Source organism: Lissotriton vulgaris, chromosome 1_1 (assembly GCF_964263255.1).
Source record: "Lissotriton vulgaris chromosome 1_1, aLisVul1.2, whole genome shotgun sequence".
Classification (NCBI taxonomy): domain Eukaryota; kingdom Metazoa; phylum Chordata; class Amphibia; order Caudata; family Salamandridae; genus Lissotriton; species Lissotriton vulgaris.
Genome location: NC_141685.1, coordinates 903,858,968 through 903,880,299, shown reverse-complemented (window position 1 = coordinate 903,880,299; position 21,332 = coordinate 903,858,968). Strand labels below are relative to the sequence as shown.

Genomic DNA, 21,332 nt, shown 5'->3' with positions numbered 1-21,332 from the left:
AAAAGAAAAGGCTGGCATATGAGGAAACATTTTATAAACATGACAATATGCCTTTAAGGGGCTATATTAGTGAATCTCAAAAGTATTCCAAACTGGTCTATGTTTTTTTATTTTTGGAATATTAATTGTTGATGTTAAGCTAGCATTTCCTTCTTGCTGGATGGTGTCTATGGTGGTGCCAATTCGAGTTTTATCCAACTTCTTTGAAAAAAGAATGCAATAGAAGGCGCAGTTTTCCCATTACAACCAATGTCCCTCCTTAAGAACAGTTGGTAACATAACTTTACACACTTTACCTCATACTCAGGGTTGAGCGTCGGCGGTATCGTGGAAGGAAGGGCTTCTTCAGTTGGAATTGCAAAATAATCATCATCCGTGAAAGGCTCCTCCTCTTCCTCTGGTGTCTGAGTGCGCTTTGTCTCCTTGTGGTGTGAGAGAAGAGGGTGCAAAAATTAGATATCAAACCTTGGAGGCTTTGCTCATCACAGGAGAAACTCAAATGTTGTGCCAGGCTGTTGAAGCTAGGGAATGTGCGAAGAGAATCTCCAATGAGAACCTCTTTCACTGCTCTCTTAACCCAAACTGAAACATACTACTTCAGTATGTTCAGTGGTGCCATGGGGGCATTTTTCTTTGGAATCAAGGAAGATGTCCCCATCTCCTAGTATGGTAGTAAGAAACAGAAATAATTGGAGTGCAGACTCCCAGACAGTCGGTGCGACTGCACCTACTGCACTCTTAGCAGCAATGCCCATGCCAGCCCCCTTAAAAGTTCAATTGACCTTTTCTTCTACATTTTATTGTTTTGTGACTATGCAGGCTCTTAAAAGCGGTTCCTAAGAGCCAATCACTGGCTTTGCAAGGAAGTGAGAAGCAGAAGCGGGAATTGTTCAGACTTGGAGGACATTTCCTCTGTTGCCCAGAATAATATTAATAATATCTGTGCTGTGTCCACACTCCTAGAAGATCACTAGTTCTGGTAGAATTTTCAAGTCTGAGAGACAGTGAAGGACACATGTTCACATTAATGCATATAATTGTAGTAAAAACTATACTTGGACCTCAGTATACATCTTGGAAGGCCTACACTAGATGAGACAGGGTACATCCGAGACAAAGAACTTTAGTCATATTGTTCTGAGCTACCTATCATAAGACATTATGAATGGCCCTCAGAGTTGAAGACCTTTCAAGGCAAGATGCCTAAGAATATGGTTCTATATTAGAAAATTGTGAGCAAAAATATCATCCGAGAGAAACATTGTGACATAAACATTGTTTACAAAAATATCGTCGCATTGGTTGTAAATTTCGTATAATCAACTCAAGTGCGGTGAAATTTTGTAATCGGTATTTCAGACACAATATTTATGTAAGACGATGTTTTTGTTGCGATATTATAGTACAATACGCTAGAATATGACTTTATAAATGGTCTCCTAATTTTGCTTCCACACTGATCAGTCTGAGTTGGTCAAGTGATGAACATCTTTCTGCTTGCACAAAAAACTATATGGCCCTGATTATGCATGTTAGTAAATAGCTCCTATTCGGAATGTTTAACTTATAAATGTCCTCGGATGCTTGATTCCGTTCTGGGAAGGACATGGCTTTTGTAGTTCGGACTGGACTGTTCCCATGGGGCACAGGGTCAGAGCTGATTTGCATATCGCCATTGTCTAACCCAGGGTGGTGTGGAGTGCAAAAAAACGATGGATTTGGGCCCAGATCTTTTGACTGGGATGAATGTGTGACATTGATCCACATTCGGTCCATCACCTGTTTTGTTTGCAATAACTTATAAATGAGGCATGACCCGCATTATCGCTTTTAACATTGAAAGACCTCAGCCTGTTTTGCATTTGTTTACAGGCATTTTCCCCTGATAAATGTCGGCAGGTTTGACATGCCGGAATTTATCAGAGGAAAACCGAAGGGTGTGATAATTATCACACAAATCAAACGTGTTTGCACAGGAATTGGAATTTAGCCCTGAGCTTGTAATCAGGACCTAGGTATTGATCCAGGTGCCAGTTGTCCTGAAGAGTCAGGACTTCTGGACGGCAGCAACCTGAGCACTGCAAATGCATATTTACCAAAGCCCAAAGGACCGTGACCATAAAACTGTAACAATATTTGCCCTTCGGAACATAATGCTTTGGCCATGCATTACATTCACCCCAATACACTGTTTTCCAGTTGAGAGGAAGGAGATGTGATTTACTGGTTGAACTGCTGGCTTCACCTCTGGGAGAGCCGGGTTCATCACTTCTAATTCAGTTTACTTTTCAGCTAAAATTGGAAGTGCTTAGAAGCCTGGTATCCCCCACTATTAACCACTGTACAAAAGCATGAACAATGTTGAATAGCAGTTGGCTGAAATGTATATAAAATATATTCCTTGAAGTTCCACTAGTGCAGATAGGCTAAAGAGCTATGGAGCAACTGCAAGACAAAATGTCCTCCATTACAACGTGACGTGCGGATGGACTAAGCATAATCCATATGTTGGCGAGATATACACTGAAAGCAAGCAGGCTGCAGGTGGAGATGTGGCATGAAGGGAAAAGAACAGGCAAAAATTGTGTTAGTCAATACAGCACAGTGCAACACAAAACAAGCATTTCATTGAAATGAGGCTAGTACTTTGATTGTTAGAGCCTGGGTGGCCTTGCCTGTCCATTTAGTAGGGTTATGCATGTGTCTACCCTTAGAGAGTGGACTGCTCTTGCTACATGGGTATGCGAAGCTGTAGCGTGTTTGATTATCCTTTAAACCCATCCTTGTAGGCCATCAACCATGCCCCCATCTTTAGTGGCATGATGTGCATAAGCTCATCCTTTTCAGAAGGACTAGCATAGGCGTGCCTTGTTGAGCAAACATTACCCTTACTTAGTGGAACGATGGGGGAAATCCATAGTTTGTTGAATGAATATGCTTTACATATCTCTAAGGGAATGATGACCCTGGGCCCATCCTTGTCAGCAGTACATTCATAGAAATGGTTAATTGGACAGGTATATCTTATCCTGTCTTTAGTGGACTAATGCGCCTGGTTGCATCCTTGTCAACAGGACATAATTAGCCCTATTTTTTTTTACAAGAGTGGATGATTGTAACCTTGTAGAGGGAAAAAGCCTCACTGGCCTTTTCACTGCATGATCATAGATTTATTGGCTAGACAAGCCAGGCATTAAAGTACTTTACATAAGCACAAGATTACATTACACTGAGTCAGATTCATTTGAGTGTTTTAGGGACAGTAAGATTAAGTGATGTGTCCAGAGACATATGATGTCTAGCTGACACCAGGACTCGAACTCAGTTCCCCAGCTCCAAAATATAAAGCTCTGGCCGCTAGGCCACATCTCCTGCCATGTATGTATGTATGACTGCAATGGCACTTGTATAGCATAAACTTGGAGGACTGATGAGTGCTGGTGTTTCAAGACACCTACTGACCTGGCATTGTATGCAAATATAAAGAGCAACTTCTGTTTATTCCCAATTTTATTTAGCATTGTATATAGCATTTTCAAAGTATTTGTCTGTTCTCTCTTCTCTGGGTTTGGAACTCTTGATATAACAATATCACTTGAGAGTCAGAGAGAGTAACTATTTGCATTTCAGTTTACCAGTACATTACGCTACTTCAGGCTGAGTAGTGAAAGAGAATAGCTTTATCAGCTGTCCAGCAGAATACCCCCAGGCTTCAAATGGGAAGTGGAACCTGACTGCTGATTGGGGAAGTGTTAATGGCTGCCAAGTGGGGGGACATTTGTGGCTCAGATTCAGGGGGATTCCTGATTGGCAATTGGGAGATTATTCCTTTCAGCCTTTCAATAGAATATTCCTGGTTGATAAATGGGTGACTATTCCTGGAAGACGCTTGACAGATGATTTTGATGGAAGTTGGGGAAATATTCATGGCTGAATATGGAAGTCATATTCCTGGCTCTCACAGTCAGTTGGAGAAATATTCCTCATTTGCGAGAGGTCAGAATTCTAACAATCGACAAATTTAAACATTTTGAAGATAGTAAATTAAGGCATGTTAAAACCAATCATGAGAGGACATTTTAGGATTAATATGGTATACTTCTTATTTCTTATAGGAGAAGTCATGGCCTATAATTGTGAAAATTCATGATTCCTAGTGAGGAACCCCTCCCAATGGAAGGTGATTTTCTGTACCCCAGCAGGTAGAGTACCTAGCTCAAAAATTGAGCATTCATGACTACATTGACTGATAATTGATTAAAATTATGCAATAGAATTTGGCCTCTGTATCTCATATTTCGTGAATTTATTGATAATTGATGGCCCTGATAGCTTATTGTGGGGAACATGTTTTCCCATATTTGGCACACTTGGGCAGGCACCTGTACACTTAGTCTATCAAGGGTCTGTAACCTCCAGTTCATGCTTGTTGAAGTGACACTGTTGCTACTCAGGTTTTCCTGCTCGCCGTTCTTGCCGCCAACAGAAGCCCTGCCCATGCAAGGACCTACTTAATGCAGGCCACAGGGTGACTGTGCCAAAGGCATGCTAAAAGCAAGCCCATGTCCACCCATCCACGCCTGATCTGCATCCAGCTCCACGACTCCTGTTTATCTGGCCCCAGATGATGCACCATCGCCAAGTTCTACATCCTCAACCCCAAACGCCACAATAAACACTGCCACTGTGCTGATATAGGCTCCATGGTAGGACCTTTTGCCTGTACCCACTGCCACAGCACACACACCAGCCCACTGATCAGATACAGCAACTTGCATGCACCCTTCTCAGCAAATGTTCACTATGCAAACACACCACAGAGATTTGGGACCTCATCTCCACCCTCACACCTGACATTCTTCTTCACTGAAACATGGCTCAACCCAACTTCTGCGCCCGACATCGCCACTGCAAAACTTGAAGTTTGCAAGATCTCCCACTGCAACCACATCTACAAGCCTGGCAAAGGGATCGCCATCATGCACAAAGAATCCATCCAATGCACCATCAACCACCACAAATATTTAAATCACCCCAGTTATGGAACACTTCAACTTCCGACTTCAAACAGACAGCAAAACCCACATCAGGGGCACCTTCACTTACCATCATCCAGGACCATGTCCAGCTTTCTACAACTTCATTGGTCCCCTCACCATAGACTCCAGCAATCACATTTTCCTCGGCCACCTCAACTTCTAGCTCGATGACCACAATGACATCAATGCTACCAATGTCCTCGACAGCATGAACAACATTGAATTCACCCAACTCATTCAGGACCCCATGCACATTGCAGGCCACATGTTAGACCCCCATCTTCACCTCCAGCGACCACATCAGGTAAAGCCACGCCATGGAACTCACCTGGACTGAGCACTGTATTGTCCACTTCAACATAACCAGCTCACAGACCTATAACCCCCAATAGCCCGCACCACAGCTGGAGAAAGGTCTCAAAGGACTCATGGATCAATGCCCTCAACAACACCCACCTCATCTCCTCCAACAACCTAGACTAGAACATCAGAAACTTCAACAATTGAATCATCAACTTTGCTGAGAGCATTACTCCTATTGGCAACAACAGGTCCACAAAGCAGGCTAGCTGGTACACCGAAGAACTCAGAACCACTAAACGACACTGTTAACAACTGAAAAGGAGATGGCTCACAAGCAAGGACGTGACCGATAAGACCGTCATAAAGACAGCCCTCAACCTCTACCAAAGACAATTGAGAGAATCAAAGAAAAAGGCCTTAGCCTCAGCATCGAATCAAGTTCCAATAACAGCAAAGAACTCTTCAACATCATCAAAGAATTATCTAGCCCTTCAGCAGCAACAAACAACACTACCCCCTCACAGGCACTCTCCAACAACCTTGCAAAAATCTTCCACAACAAGATCATCAAGATTTACAGAAATGTAAAACCCCAGCCCAAGTCCATCAAATTCTTCAAGCAAACACAATGATCCCACTATCACCAAAGACATTCGAATAACCAAATGGAGTCAGCTCGCCCCACAGGACACCACCTCCATCATGATTTTGGGTTACTCAGGGAACCCTTACTGACCTATGCCCTCACTACTTCTTCAACCTATGCAAAGCAAGAGTTAGCCACATACTCACCACCTTGTTCAACACCTCTGATCCTCCTACACCTCTTGGCAGCCTTCGATATGGTCTCCCACCAGACACTTATCGCAAGGCTGCACAATATGGGCAACCAAGGAGCTGCTCTCAGATGGCTCACCTCTTTCCTCACCAGAAAAATGTAAAAAGTCCACCTACCCCCCTTCACCTCTGAACCCAAGGAAATCATCTCTGGAGCACCCCAAGGATTCTCGCTCAGTCCCACCCTCTTCAACACTTATATGACACCTCTGGACAAGCATTGTCAAAACCCACAGACTCAACATTATATCCTACACCAACGACACACAACTCATCCTCTGCCTCTTCAAAGACAACACCATCACCAAGACAAACTTTGTCAAATGCATGGCAAAGGTTGTAAACTGGTTGAAGGACAACTGCCTGAAGCTCAACATTGATAAGACAGAGGTACTGATTTTTGGAAGCAAAATCTCCCCCTCGGACTCATCCTGTTGGACCTCAAAACTCAGACCTTCTCCTACCCCCACTGAGCACGTTAGGAACCTAGGCATCATTGTGGACAACAAGCTAACCATGATGACTCAGGTCAACTCTGTCTCTTATTCCTGCTTCCTCATGCTCCACATGCTTTGAAAGATATTGAAATGGCTACCCCAAATCTGAAGGTGCACCGTCACCCAGGCCTTCATCTCCAGCTGACTGGACTATGGCAACGCTTTCCACGAAGGGATTGCAGCTCACCTCCTCCAACAACTACAGACCACACAGAATGGTGCAGCCAGACTCATCATGGATCTCCCTAGACAAACCCACATCACCGTCTACAGAAGGAAACTCCAGTGGCTCCCTTTACAGAAAATATGCCAGTTCATGATCATACTCCATGCATACAAGGCCCTACATAACGGTAGACCCGCCTGCTTGAGCCACCGCCTCAACTTCCTTCAGTCCACCAGACACCTTTACTCGATGTTCATTTCTCTAACCCTCCCCTCCCACATCAGACGTAGCAAATGTACAGGTCATTCCTTCTCCGACTTAGCACTGAAGACATGGAACAAACTACCCTTTCATCCACGGACCTTCCCATCTCTTCCATAATTCCGAAAGTCCCTGAACAACTGGCTATTCGGCTAATCAGCTGGACCTTGCCAGCACCTGGATACCCTCATGGGGGACAAGTAGGGCTCTATAAATCTGCTGATTGATTAATTGATTGATTTATGGATGAATGGATTGATTGATTGATCAATTTTGTGGCTACAATACGGTGCATATACAGGATGTAATGTCAGGAAATTTCATTGCAAAAATGGTTTAACATTTTGCATAATTCTTTACCAAAATAATGCTGAGTTCATCATCCAAAACACAATATACAATTATGTAAAAACAACTGTAATTTACAGGCTTTTCTTGTTTTCTTCTATGTAGGTGACAGTCTGGGAGATGGCAATGGACGATTAAAATCTGTGATTTTGTAACTTTTCTGGTTTTCGGGTCATTTTTGAGATCTGTAAAGCGTGTAAATTCCTCTACTAATGTCCTGGGAGCTGAGAAACATCCATAACTCAACACAATACTTGGAGCCAGTGACAGCAATTCTTGAAAAGATATAGGATTTCAACAAGTTGTCCACAAAACATTCACAACTAATTATTGAGCTATTAGTGGGTGCTCAGCAGAAATACAATCTAAACGCTTCCACCGAATGGTGACATTCCCACTTCTCAAAGAGACCACTGCAGTTCAAGATTAGTATACAAAGTCTAGCCTTCACTTTCCCACAGACCACCCACAGATACCCTTGTGTGTGCCTCAACTTGCAACCACCTTCAAGCGGGTGAAACCGATCCTAACACTAAGATAGAGATGGAAGCGAGACAGCGGACACATCAAGTAAGGAGTTGTGCTGAGATCTAAATAAAGCAGAAACTAAGGTGAAGTGTTAAAGGTTTTGCAGCATCTTTTAGATGGGATTAGCCAGGGCCATGCAGTTTTATGATGACGGTGATCATGGTAGTGGCGGCGAGCAACTCGCAGAAGCTCTACCTTCACCCAAGTCGCTGTGGTGGGCATCACTGTGCTAGGCATCAATGTGCTAGGCATCGCTGTGGTTGGCATCAATGTGCTAGGCATCACTGTGGTGGGTATCACTGTGGTTGGCATCGGCGTTGGGTCCTCAGGAAGTGCCTTTTTCTTCTTCTTCTTGCCCTTTCTGTCTTTCTTGTTTTTACCCTTTTTGCGTGGGCGAGTGTCCGGCCCAGCCTGCAACCCAGGGAAGAAGAATAGAGACACAAACACAAGAGAGACAAAGAGGATAAAGGCACACACCAAAGCCCATTCCACATGAGTGTTTGAAGCAACATTAAAGTCACAGATCGGATTTTGAATTGTATTGTAGTTTCCCACATACCTAACAGAAAGTAACATGAAAAGATGCTAGTGATAGGGAATAAGAAACTCACCACAAAGGTTTAAAACAGAAGGCAGAAACCATTGGATATAAAATGCAGAGAGAGAGCACTTCCTAATACTCACAGTGAACAGTACCACCTCAGAGACACGGTGCTCCCAGTCGGTTGCATGTCACAACCACGCATGAATAAACCACGTGTTCATTAATAATGCGATCGGAACAATAAATGCGTCTTATCCACGCATTCCTTTACCATGCAAGTCTTTACATTAACTTGCCTTAGGGAAAGCGCTGGACTTTGGAACAATGTAGTTTTAATATTCCAGCTCCATTCCGCACAAAATTAGGGAAAGCGTTGGATTAAAGTCCAACGCTGCTTTACCTAAGGTATGTCATTGTAACGACATGCATGGAAAAAGGAATGCGTGGTTAAGGCGCATTCGTTTTTCTGACCGCGTTGCAGAGGCAACGCATGGGTCGACCCTCATTGTAATTGGGGTTTCCCCTCCCAGTTCCAGGTAGGCCCCGCCCGTACTGTAACTAAGTCAGGAGGCTCCTGAAAGTGATGAACCTGAGTCTCTGATACCAAATATTGGGATTCGGCAATTACAGCGTAAACTGGGTAATCACATGGACTGGTGGAGACCACTCGAGCGAAAGTGCATCCACTGGTGCGGCAGAGGCACTTTAGGCAACACTCAATATCGAGCAGCCAGTCATGTTGTTGCTTTGTTTTTCACAAGAAACAAGAGAGGTGGGTTTTGTTTGGGGAACAACCCTACGGCCTTGCATCACAGGGTGTTCTCCCTGCACTCGAGGACAATTTAATGTTTTAGCAAATGAGTCATAAAAGATCCTAAATTAGGTGGGGCAACCACTGTGGCTCAGTGGTCCTTTGGCATATGGACTGTTGGGCCAAGTGTTTCTGAAGGCAGAGCCAACTGAGGCTCCAGCATCACACAACTGGCAGTTCCCCCACTTCTAAATTAAGTTTGGCTGTGCAGAAGCTCTGGTAAACTCTATATGACATCTATGGTCTTTACTTCAGGGGAGTGCAACATATGTCCAGGAGGGCCAGAGGTCCAGGAGTCCAACATATGTCCAGGAGGGTCAGATCCATTCCAGAGTTTCAGGATGTAAATTTATAATTAGGGCTTCCAGAATTTACTGATTTTTACAGATAAATACAGATAGAAAACAATCTATTTTCACTCTGTATTTGTTTTTAAAATTGGAAAAGTGCAGAAAATTGTGCTTGTTGTGAGTGACACTCCTTGTAGTCCTTCATGAATTCCAGGCCAGCTGCTAAGGAGATAGACACCATGGGATTTAAAAACAGGCATATGTTAACAAATATTTGTGTATAATGCTAATATTTACCTGTCACTGTAGAGTTTTGTTATAATTGGTTGTTTTATTTGCTAAAAGGTGAAAGGCATCAAAGTATAAGTGCAAATTTATCAGTTAAATAAAGGTGGAAATATACCATTTTGGGACTCCCTTTATTCCCAAAACATAAATTAAAACCAATAAAATGGCCCACAAATAAGCATGGATGAATATAGATGGAAATATTAAAAAATAAATACCATAAAACCGGGAGTCCAATTTATAATGAATTTATATATATTGATTCTAAATTGAAATCGGTTACTTATTGAGTGTTTTTCTGAAATTCTGCAATGGATCAATTGCCCAAGTTGTAAACCACCCAGTTTGTTCTATACCAACAAAATAAATGTGTTAAAACAATCTTATTTGTTAAAATAGCTGGACTAATCCATCGGGCAATTAGGTACTTTTCCAATGGGCAGACCTGTTGCTCAAAACATTCTTGCTCCACCAGAAAAGCTCCTCTTTTGCAAACTATTTAAGGGCTTCGATGTTGTTTGGTTTCCTTATCTATCAAGGAACCTATACGCTCATTCCTTTACCATGGAAATTTATTTCATTTATCTTTGTTTCCATAAGTCCCAAGCATGGATATAAAGTATCTTGGGAAATTCTATTGGTACCCAGCCAGGCATCAGAAAATTCCATGGTTTGAAAGTGGGAAACAAAAAGCTTTCTGTGAAGTTGTATACCCTTTTTTACCAGTGGCTTTCCAAAGGACTCAGGTATTTCATCCACGAGAAACTCAGGCTTCATAACATAGGGAACGTATCAAATGAATACATGCATTGCTACAACAGAAGCCATTCTAAGACATGATAAATAATTTTGTCGGATTGGCAATGTCCACTCTTCTCTTGCCTTAAATGCCTGATTTTGTGTATCTGGTATCCTGGTTTTTTACTTGTTGCCTTAATCTTACACTAATCTAACATGTGCGTGGTGGCCTAGGCCTGTCCCTTAAAATGAGTCTGGTCAGGTATCAGCCTGTTGACCTGGAGATGCACACCAAGCCTTCCTTTATTGTACATACGGTGAGCACTGGCACTGTCATGGGCTTAGCACCTAGAGCAGTGCTGGCAGCGTACCTTGATTTATGAAGCCATTGTTGTGACCAGGCCTTATTTGTGCCACTGGAGTGGAGGCTTACTGGCCCACTCATGTATAATTCCAATTTTATACGTTTACCTAGATTGTAGCGCTAATATCCTGAGAGTATGTTTTGCATGTTTGTGTATGTGGCCTGTGCTGTACATGCATGGTGTGTTTAGGTAAACTAGAGTAAAGGATCCATTTTGGATGCCCCTGGCCTGTCCTTTGCTCAAGATAAAGCTGAGGATGTTTCCCCAGACAGCTGAAGTGTGTTGCTGACATTCATGAAGCTAGATGGAGGTGTCTTCGACAGCGAAGCGAGGGAATAGTGTTCAAGGCTCATTTAGAAATTCAACTGAAGCTTTTGGTGAACAAGTAGATGTTGATTAGTCTTCTTGGAGCATTTCCATTTATTAGATGGTGAGGTTGGGACTGAAGAACTGGTGAAATGGACCCCTTAAGAGAGGCCAGTCTTTTATCATTCCCTGATTACTCTTTCAGTGTGGATCCTGACAGCTGGGTGCAGAAAGCTCACTACTCTTTGTGACTCTCTCTATTGTGGGTGTTCCAGGCTGGAGACTTTGAGAAGCATCAATTTACACAAAGGAAAATGTCAGGCGAGCAGCCTGCAGAGAACACGTGAAAGAATAACCACCCTAAACAGGTTCTGAAAGAGTAGCCTGTATCCAAATCTGCTTTCTGATTGCACATAAAAGTGGGACTCACTGACCCACTTGTTGTTCCAGTTCCGAGTTCTCCATGACCAAGGAACGCAGTGCTCAGCAGAGAACTTAGAGGGCTGATGTGCAACCAGAGCTGGTGCTCACCTGACAGCCAACTTCACAGAGGAAAGGGCACTTCAACTTGCTGGAATATCTGTTCGCCTGTCCTGAAGTGCTATGAAGTCAGCCTGCCTGCTGAAAGGGGTGAGGAGCCTGCCAAGGAGGAGTAACTGCCAAAGAGAAGTGAAGTGCTGCGTGAAACTAAGTGTGGTGGGTCTGCCAGCAGAGATCGACCTGTGTGCACCAGAGACTGCACTGTGGTTCCTCTAAGGAATCATGAATCTGCAGTGTGAACTGAGCTCTGTGGCAGTTGCGGCGTGACCCAGGCCATTGCACCTTAATCAAAGTTGTGGTTGGACCAAAGCTGCTGTGCTGGAATCAAAGTTGCAGTGTGAACTTAAGCCACTGTGCAATGATGGAAGTTCAACCTGATATGTGGTGCATTCACCAGGAAGTCAATCCTTTAAATAAATTGATAGGATACACAGCTGCCAAATGGCGTTCTGGCACTAGAACACAAGAAAGGATCCGATAGCCAGGTCAAATGAATCTATGTTGAAGAGCCAAGCCTTCAGCTGAGATCTAAACAGATCTTCTGTCTTGAGAACCCACAAAGTCAATGGAAGTATGTTCCAGTCTTTTGAAATGAAAACAGAGAAAGATCGTCCACCTCTTGTCTTCAGGTAAAACCAAGGGCATTTTAAGACTGAAAAATGCTCAGATTGTAAGACGCGCCCCGGTTGGTAATGACAGATCCTATAACAAAGATATTTTGGAGACATTAAATAAAAAGAGGAAAATGCAATGACTATAAGTGCTGCGTTTTTTCATAGGAAAGCAATAACGCTTTCTCAGATGTGGATGTACAAATTTAGTCCCAGGCGGTCCCAGGAGTGAGGCCTGTGTGGACTATGCCACCTGAACAAGACCAGACTGTGCAATACCACACCACCCTGAGACTGCCAGCCCTATTATGATTCAGGCTCTCTCTGAGCAGCAGTCCTGCTCAAGGAAACGCCCCAGTCACTGGCGTAGGAGATACCAAAGCAACTGCCTTGTCGGAGACATGACCACCTGAGGAGCCCTCAACAGGAACTGCAGGCTTGCACTCTCTCAGAAGCAGGATAGTGGGCGAACAAAAGAGAAAATAGTCAGAGGCCCGAGTGCACTGATCCCAACATGAACTGAGAGACCTCGCTTGGTTAGATAGAAGCGAAGATTAAGAGAGTAACAGGGTAAGTTGCACATTAGCCTAATCAAGCTTGACATTGACCCTGGGAAGGTACTGCTTTGACCACATTGACCATAAAGGGGTCATAGGTCAATAACGGGACACATCGCAGACAACCTCAAGTGCACAGAACACTAAGTTATATCTTGACCATATCATATGTGTAGTATTCATTTCTAGTCTGCACTACAGGTCATTTATTTTTGAAAGTCAAGCACTGGTTGGGCAATCATTTATTAAAATAATAGGGGTTTGTTGAGTGTGAAGTTTGAGCCCCCCCACAGTACCGCCCTCAGAAGCCTGTGACTGCTCGCCATTGCTACCATTGACACTAAAGTGCTGAAGGGGTAATATTTAGCCCACTGTGCAAAGTCAGAGTAAGTTGGCCCCTGGGGCATCAGAGGCAAACAACCTCAATCCCCATGGTTGAGACCCAGTAGTCTTTGCTTGCCCCCATGTCCTGCCGAATGGGGTGTGACAGATTTCAAATCCGATTCGGACAACAATAGCCAATGATGAGTACCATTTAATGGTGTGTTTTAATTCAACCATCTAATTTAGCAGTGACATGCAAAAATAATGTATACCTCCAGTATAAATGTACGTTTTTATCAACAAACAGGACAGTTCTTATCTGTGCTTCTCGCTAATATGCAAGTTGTAATCCTTAAAAGACATCACTTCCACAATGTTCTTTGTTGAAGGGATGAATAACCCAAATAGAACATAAATCCAGTCTAAAGATAATAATTTAAAAAAAAACTTGAAGTATGAAGGAAAGCATGACATGGTGAAGGCAACACACTGGAGCTGTCTCTGCTCCACGTGGCAATGTTCCTGCACGCGCCTCCTGACCAGCCGCTGCTCAAATGAGAAATTTTGCTGAACGCCAACTGCACCGAATGTCATGTCCCGGGGCATGCGGGCAAGTTGAGTCAGCTCATCAATGTAGGATTAAAAGCCTTTGGATACATGTGCTGCTTCTGTCAGTTTGATGTAATCTTGGCTACCACACTGGCAATTAACAAAAATAGAAGAAGCTGAAGACGTACATACAGTACATCATCTCCTCAAGATGAGTCATGGCAAAATGGGAGACAACCTGGCCGTGTTTTGTGATATTTAAGAAAGTCGGGAATTTGTTCCATTCTCAGCTTCCTTCTGCAGTCTAATTTAATTTAATTTAATTTAATTGTGGGTTTATATATCGCTAGGAATTGACTCCCGGAGGAGTATCTCCGCGCTTCGACCGCTGGGGAACCCGTCCTGGCTCACCCTGAGAGATGGTCCCTAATGGGTATCTCTAAGGTGCGACCAAGCATCCCCGGCGGTCTGGGGGGGCTGTTGTGAAGATGAGGCAAGCTAATGCCCAGAGTTGCCGAGTGTGGTCCCTGACTGTAGTAGGCACCGAGGCGAGAATTATCGAGCCCGCTGACCATGGTCCACGACCCTGCTGCATCGGGAATCGAACCCTGGTCCCGGGCCGTCCTCTGCTTACGGGTCTGCCGCCTCTAACCAGTGAGCCACACCACACACCGCCTGCCTATCTTCTGGAGCCTGGGAAAATGTGATCTCTGGGTTATGGGTCTTTAAATTGGCTTGGTCTTTGCTAACACCACTGGTGTGGTGAAAACTCACCCTTGTATCATTATACCACAGTCAAATGCTCTATTAAGTGACTAGGATAACCTCAGATCGCTTATAACAGCTGACCCAAGAGCAGTCTCCATCTCAGTATCTTTTCAATCATTCCAGGTTTTGCATTGGGCCACAACCAGCAAGAGGTGGAAGTGATATTAGAAGTTTCGGAATTGTTGCAACCACCACATCCAATACCCAGGGCCAAATCTAGGAGTCAGCACTTTCTGTGCAATCCACGTAAAAATGATTAGGCAAAGATCTTATCAAAATATAATCATGTGAAGGCACTGTACTCAGAGTCAAGAATTGAGATTTGAATATGTTCTCTTGCCTCATGAGTTAGAGCTGACCTTTGGCCACCAAAGGGCAGAAGATGTTGGATCAGAAGAAATACAGTCATTCCCATATCCAATGTAGTGCTTTTTGTACACTTAAAATCGATTTAGCTCTGGTGTTAGTCAAGACCTTTTATTTTATCTAAAATTAAATGTGTAACATACCGATTAATAGAGGTCTTCTGCCAGCCTTGTTCTTCCATTGATCTATTATTGTGCCATTCACATTTTTCTTCTGCCCAGTACAGCCTACAGGATAGGGCAATGTGTCAGCTCGCTTCCGCCATTGGCTGCCTTCATTGTGAGTGACGGCATTCTGCACTCTCACAAGGAGCACATCCAAACACAAAATAGTTCCTTTGAGGATCAGGGACTACTATTGCTTTTCGAAACCAAAAAATCTTTGCTTTTAGCCAATGTTTTTTTTTTTTAGATTGATGAGGGCCCCGTATCAGGGAAGTAATGCAGGCCTGTGCAGTTCCTGTGGTGTAGGGGGTCCACAACCATCCAGGTGGGCTCCCAACCCTTTAAGTGGGGCCCACTACAATGAATGTCAATGAATATTTGTTTGATGCAGTAAACTTAGGGGCCACCTTCAAATTCTGCAGGAGGGTCCCATCATTTTGCATTACGCCACTGCCCAGTAGCTTCCCGAACATTAACATTTTACAAAAACCATAACAAATCCAAAAGGGTGTAGATTAACTCCAAACCAATTAGATTTGGCAGCACTTGTTAAAGCACTGCATGCAGCCCATGCTGCTTTGGAGCACTAGAATGCATGTTTTACAGAGTATAAGGGTAGCTGGGAAAGCAAATGACAAAGGGTTAGAAGTACTGTGGTGTGGTTCTACAGAGGCACCAACTGATGAAGTCTGGCTTTAGTCACTTCCCAGCCTAGGTCACCTATTTAACAGTGTCTTTGTGTGTAAAGGGGTTATTAAAGTTTAGAGATTGCAAGCATTATTACAAAAGGGTAGTTGTTTATCTTTTACAGGACTGAAGGTGGCAGAGCGCAAGCATTTGGGCACTTTTTTCTGCAGTAGATCTTCATTATTGGGTGCTTTCACTCAAACCTTCAGTGGCTGCTTTTGGAAAATGTAACTATTTCTTACTTGCAAGCCTGGAGGGTGTAGGTGATGTACGACATGCTTTGGGATGATCTCAACTGAATCACCAACATGTGTGTGAGTAAAGCAAAGGAGTGAAACGCTGCACAGAAGTGCAGGCCAGTGGGCGGCACAGGCTGAGCAATGAAGTGGATCTGGTTCTAAACAAACCATGGTAATTTGGAAAAAATTTCGAATGGGAGGGTTTCATTTTTGGGGGGGGAATCAAACAATGCACACTTTTTCTTTCTGTGTGTTGCTGTGATCGATAACATTGAGTTGTACACATTAGGCAGTTGCTTGGTACACTGCTTCAAGAAAATGTGAAACTGGGGAAACTGCTGTCACCGTAATGTACAAGAATTTGCAGCACTAGTTAAGGAAGCAACCAACCATCCTCAAGACCCTCAGTAGACTGGACTCTTCATTTTATTTAAAATATCCCAGTACATGTACCACCACATCACTCATAAGTGCCTGCGGCCTAGTTGCTAAGTTGTCCTCTCTGGGACCAGCAAACCAGAATTGTAATCACAGTCTTTAGGCTTGGATGCAGTGAGAGATTTTGGGCCTAGGAAGAAATTTCTTTGGAACTCAGTTGCATGATTTAACAAAAATGAGGGTGTCTTAACGCTTGTATTAGGAGCTAGGTAAAAAATACATGTTTACCTCAGCATTTTCCAGCATTTCGTGGTGCATCCAGTTTACACTGTTAAGGATGCAATCATGAATACTCCAGCTAGTAGCGTGGGGGGTGTGCCACAGGCTCTAATGCAACCAAGAAAATGCCACCCCATCCCTTGACTTAGTTGTAAAACCATACACGGATGTGGGTGAAGGGCGCCCCTCACACCCCGGGACCCATACCACTGTACCTGCTGCTGCATTGATTGCTACGCCCCTGCTTCAGCTCGCACCACGCTGGATTAGGTTTTACAGTAGTTGGACGGTATCCCATGATCCCATTTTAGCAGGCAGTTAGTCAATGTGGTGTGTCATTCTGTGGGTCATGATGGCTTTGATAATGGATGGTTAGTTTATGCTAGGACAGTGAAGTACTCTTGTGAGCTGCATGCTGTTTCCCACCCTAGCTATCAAGAGGATTGGGGGGGGGGGGGGGCGGCTTCAATGTTTAATGTAAACCTAGACTGGAGGTTTGTTTGCTTTTCTGATGAACACTCCCTGGGGCCAGAACTGGCTCCTTTCCCAGAAGGTTTGAGAAAATTAAAAAAATTGAGTTTACAACAGTGCTACATTTTTTGCTAGGGCACAGAAAAGAGGTGGGGGTGAGCGGGGAGTGGCCCCTCCCTGCCGCAGTAAACAGGGTTAATCACTCATGACTCATTTCCCAGCGCTGGACATCTTCAAACATTAATTTGTTCCATATTAGGGGCAAATAGCATTCTGAAACTTAAAGTTTTACTTCGAAATGCAAATGTAAAGGGAAAAAGGGGTGTAATTCCCAGGGAACTGTTTGCTTTCTGTAAATGAACCCTTAAAAATGTCCTTTCCTTATGTTTATTCAATATAATGTAACTTGCCTTTAACTGATGATCCCACTTGATTTCATATCTGTTTCCTACTGAACAGTATCCTCCAGCCAAACTTGTACACGAGAACTACGTATTGCTTCTCCGCTTTTCACCATGTGTAAGTGGTATTGTCCTACTTTTGTTCTCTTTGTTGAAAATTTCAATAAGATTCTTTGAATTAAAAAAAATCTGAATATGGTGCCGGCAGTCTTTGTTATGCGGGAAAAAGCCTCCGGGTTGTCTATATTGTACACCTGAACAGTCCTCAGGATATGCGGACTGCCCTTGTGTCTCAACCATTCTCCTGATGCAGCGTACTGCCTTCAGTAGATGTACCATCCTGAACGATTTCCAGACCGCTTTACATTGTCTTGATTGAGATGTTCCGAATATTTCTGAATATTGGGGTACTAAAATGTACACAAACCGGCATCGGGACGAAGCCAATGTCCAAACGAGCGTACACTGCATTTCTGAAAGTCAATCTATTTTCAGGGGTGTAACGCAAGCAACTGCAGGTGGTCATCGTCATTCTGCGTTACGCCACTCTCTGTTTTGTTATTTATTTGTTTATCTTTTGCCATTTTGCATAGCACAAATTTGGCCCAAGGTCATTAGAGCTCTCTCCATGAGCATCATGTTAGATTATACAAGGTCAGATTTTTTTTTTAGGTAAGGGGAGATTAAGTGGTTTGCCCAGGGTGTTGAGCCGACGACGGTTGTCTGACCTGGTGGCATATGTACAAGCCCCTTTCGCCATCACAACGTCACTTTTGTGGTGGTGGTAAGGGCCTCGCCTTATTTACAAGGCAGATGCCTTGTAAATAAGGCCCTTTTTCACGCCATGCTTGGCGTGAAAGTGGTGGGCAGTGGGTGTTGCGGTGTGCATTCCACCCATTGTTTTTGATGCTGCCACCTATTTACAAGGGCAGCGTAAATAGGAGGGAGCACCAAAATTAAGATCAGGGAAAACCTGGTCTTAAGTTGGCGAAACAAGCAGAAATGCTTTATTTTTCCTCATTTTTGCTTTTTCCATGTGTGCTGCCTGAGCAAAAAGTTGGATTGGGTAAGTGTAGGAAGGTGACCCTTCCTGCACATAAACAATCCTTAAAAAATTAAATTTTGTAACTTCCCTGTGTGCTGAATTAAGCAGCACACATAGAAGTCACAAAATGGCACTTCAGGATTGTTTATGTGCAGGAATGGGGACCGTCCTACATGTAAACAATCCTCCCCTGCACGCAGACACCCTTGCACTATGGTGAAGCGTGCCTGCACTGGCGCTACATTGCTAAGTGTAGCGCCAGTGCAGGGGAAAATGCAAGGCAGCACCATAACCTTGTAAATATGGTGCAGCTTTACGTTTCTGAAGTGGCGGAGTGAGGCGTTAAGCCATGACGGCTAACGCCTCACTCTGCCACTTCCTTCTATATATGCCCTCTGGTTTCCTAGTTCCAAAGTCGAAAGTTCCAGCCGTTAGGCTGCAGTTTTAAATTAAATGGAGAAAATATCCAAACCGCATTTTTTTCGACTGTACTACCCTTGGCTCCCCTAGTCAAATTTATTCTGTTGGCTTCAATTCCCAAAGTCTAAGCAGTACCAACCATGCAACATTTACGTCAACGCAGCCTGGGTACTGCTGAATGGGGTAGATTTACTGACCCTCGTGTCCTTGAATGAATATAATCACTTGACGTGGAGACTGGTTGATTTGTGGAACTCTACCAGTAGGTTTTTGCGGTACGGTCACAGGTTATGAAACTTGCAATGTTTATGAAAACTGCACAAAGTTTGTGAAGGAACATAAGCAGAGGCCTTGGCTAAGTGTGGAAATACTTCCACGTCTAGTGACGTATATGGTAATACGCAGCCAGCATGTAGGGACGTGTTACAACATGGCTGACCCATCCGAAGAATCAAACTCACTGCGCAGTGACTGCTCGAGACATTCAGAGTTTCACCCACGCCAATTGACAGTTATCAGCCGATGCACGCGACACACCCGCCTTCACCCTACACTTTTAACCAGGATATACTGAAGGATCATTCATTATGGCGCAAAAGGCCCTCCTACATAGGCTTCTACTAATCTTGACAGAAATGCGCCATAGCAGGAAATCACCCATTCTACGCCCATAGATTGTTTATTAGGTTTATGCAACATGCAATGACATCCTTTTCCGTACAGGCTGCCGAATTATGCATCTGCACAAAAGTATTCCAACCAGCATGTGATGACCCCCCTTTCCTCAAAGATGTCCTATTTGAATAGCGACAGGTTATTTTGCCATAAGTAGTAATGATAACAAGAATACGAATAATAATCACGTTCATAATTACCATTATAAAAAGCATAGTAAACATTACATTAACAGGAATAATTGTAATATTATTGGCAGTCGTGCTCTTAGTAATAGAAATAATAACAATACATTCAGTTTTGAGATCATAATAATAGCATTGATGATAAAATGGCGGCACTTATTACCTCGTATTGTTTGCTTACGTTTTGGGTTCGGTGAGAGACATGGAGCAGACGCAGGCAGTTGACGTTCTATTGCTTATATTAGGGGGCGGGTGTTTAGAGTTTATTGCCCTCATGTCATCAGTTATTCACAGTTGTTGTTGCTCTCCCTTTTATAGACCGATGAACCATTGCATTTTGAAACATCACAGGCTTTACCACCGCAAAACGCAAGGATGCAATTCATCAGAGGCATTTTTCAAGATCAGAAAAACCTTTCAGGTTGGCAAAATACTGAGTCGAAATAATGAGAGGGTGTGAAAGTGCCGCCCCCCCCCCTAATTGCGATTCATAATGGAATGCATCAGTGATGTGCGATTGCAATTGCCGAAGAAGAAGAGGGAGGAATGAAAGGAAGAGAAATAGAAGTAGAACGCAATTAATACATTAATATAAGAGAAAAAGCACTGTCTGCGTTTGGCTTTCCATTGTAGTGAGCATCTTTCCAATATAACATCAACAATAATAATCCACTAAATGCCTCCATACTGTCAGGACGTCCGTCGCTGCGGGGCGCCGAAGCACAAGGGGGCTTTGCCTAAGGGTCAATGCAACTTTTAGAGCGGGGCAATATAGCACACACGGACACATATTGCATTATTGGACCGAAAGTCCCGAGCGACTCCGGACCCTTTATTTATAACCTTAGCTGAGACCCCTGGAAACACTAGAGTGCAACCCAGACCACCTCCAAATTTGCGTTACTGTGTTGTCTTATTGAAATGAATACATGCCACCCAACACTCTAGATATCTATTAAATGAGCCCATCCCTTTAGTCCGTTGGAGACAGGTCTCGCATGCTGCTTCTCTAAAACAGAGCTTTCACCATGTGGTAAAGGCAAGAGAGAGGGCTGGAGGTTGGAGCAGACAGAGCGAAAGAGAGGGAAATGGAAAGAGAGAGCGACTAGAGACACAGAGGGGAAGAGAATTCAAGAGAGAAGAGGAAAGAGACAACGAAAAAGCAAAAGAGAGAGAGAGGGAGAGTGAGAGAGAGAAAGAGAGAGAGAGAGAACTTACTGGATCACAGGACTGCAAATGGAGTCTGAAGTGTTGGTAAATGGTGTGGCTGATACATCATTGTCAATAAAATGAGCAGCTAGGTAAGAAGAAGGTCTTTAGCATTCCCACTGAACATGGGGATGTTAGGAAAC

At 43.6% G+C, this 21,332-nt stretch overlaps 1 protein-coding gene across 1 annotated transcript in view; it reads right to left on the bottom strand.

The window, feature by feature from the left end:
- Positions 1-21,332, bottom strand: part of LOC147748151 (uncharacterized) — a 648,568-nt gene that overhangs the window by 304,365 nt on the left and 322,871 nt on the right. Inside the window, exons 6-7 of the mRNA XM_086959041.1 lie at positions 8,175-8,390; positions 297-422 (exon numbers count right to left, since the gene is read on the bottom strand). Of these exons, the coding sequence (XP_086815167.1) occupies positions 297-422; positions 8,175-8,390 (342 nt within the window). The remainder of the gene's footprint in view (positions 1-296; positions 423-8,174; positions 8,391-21,332) is intronic.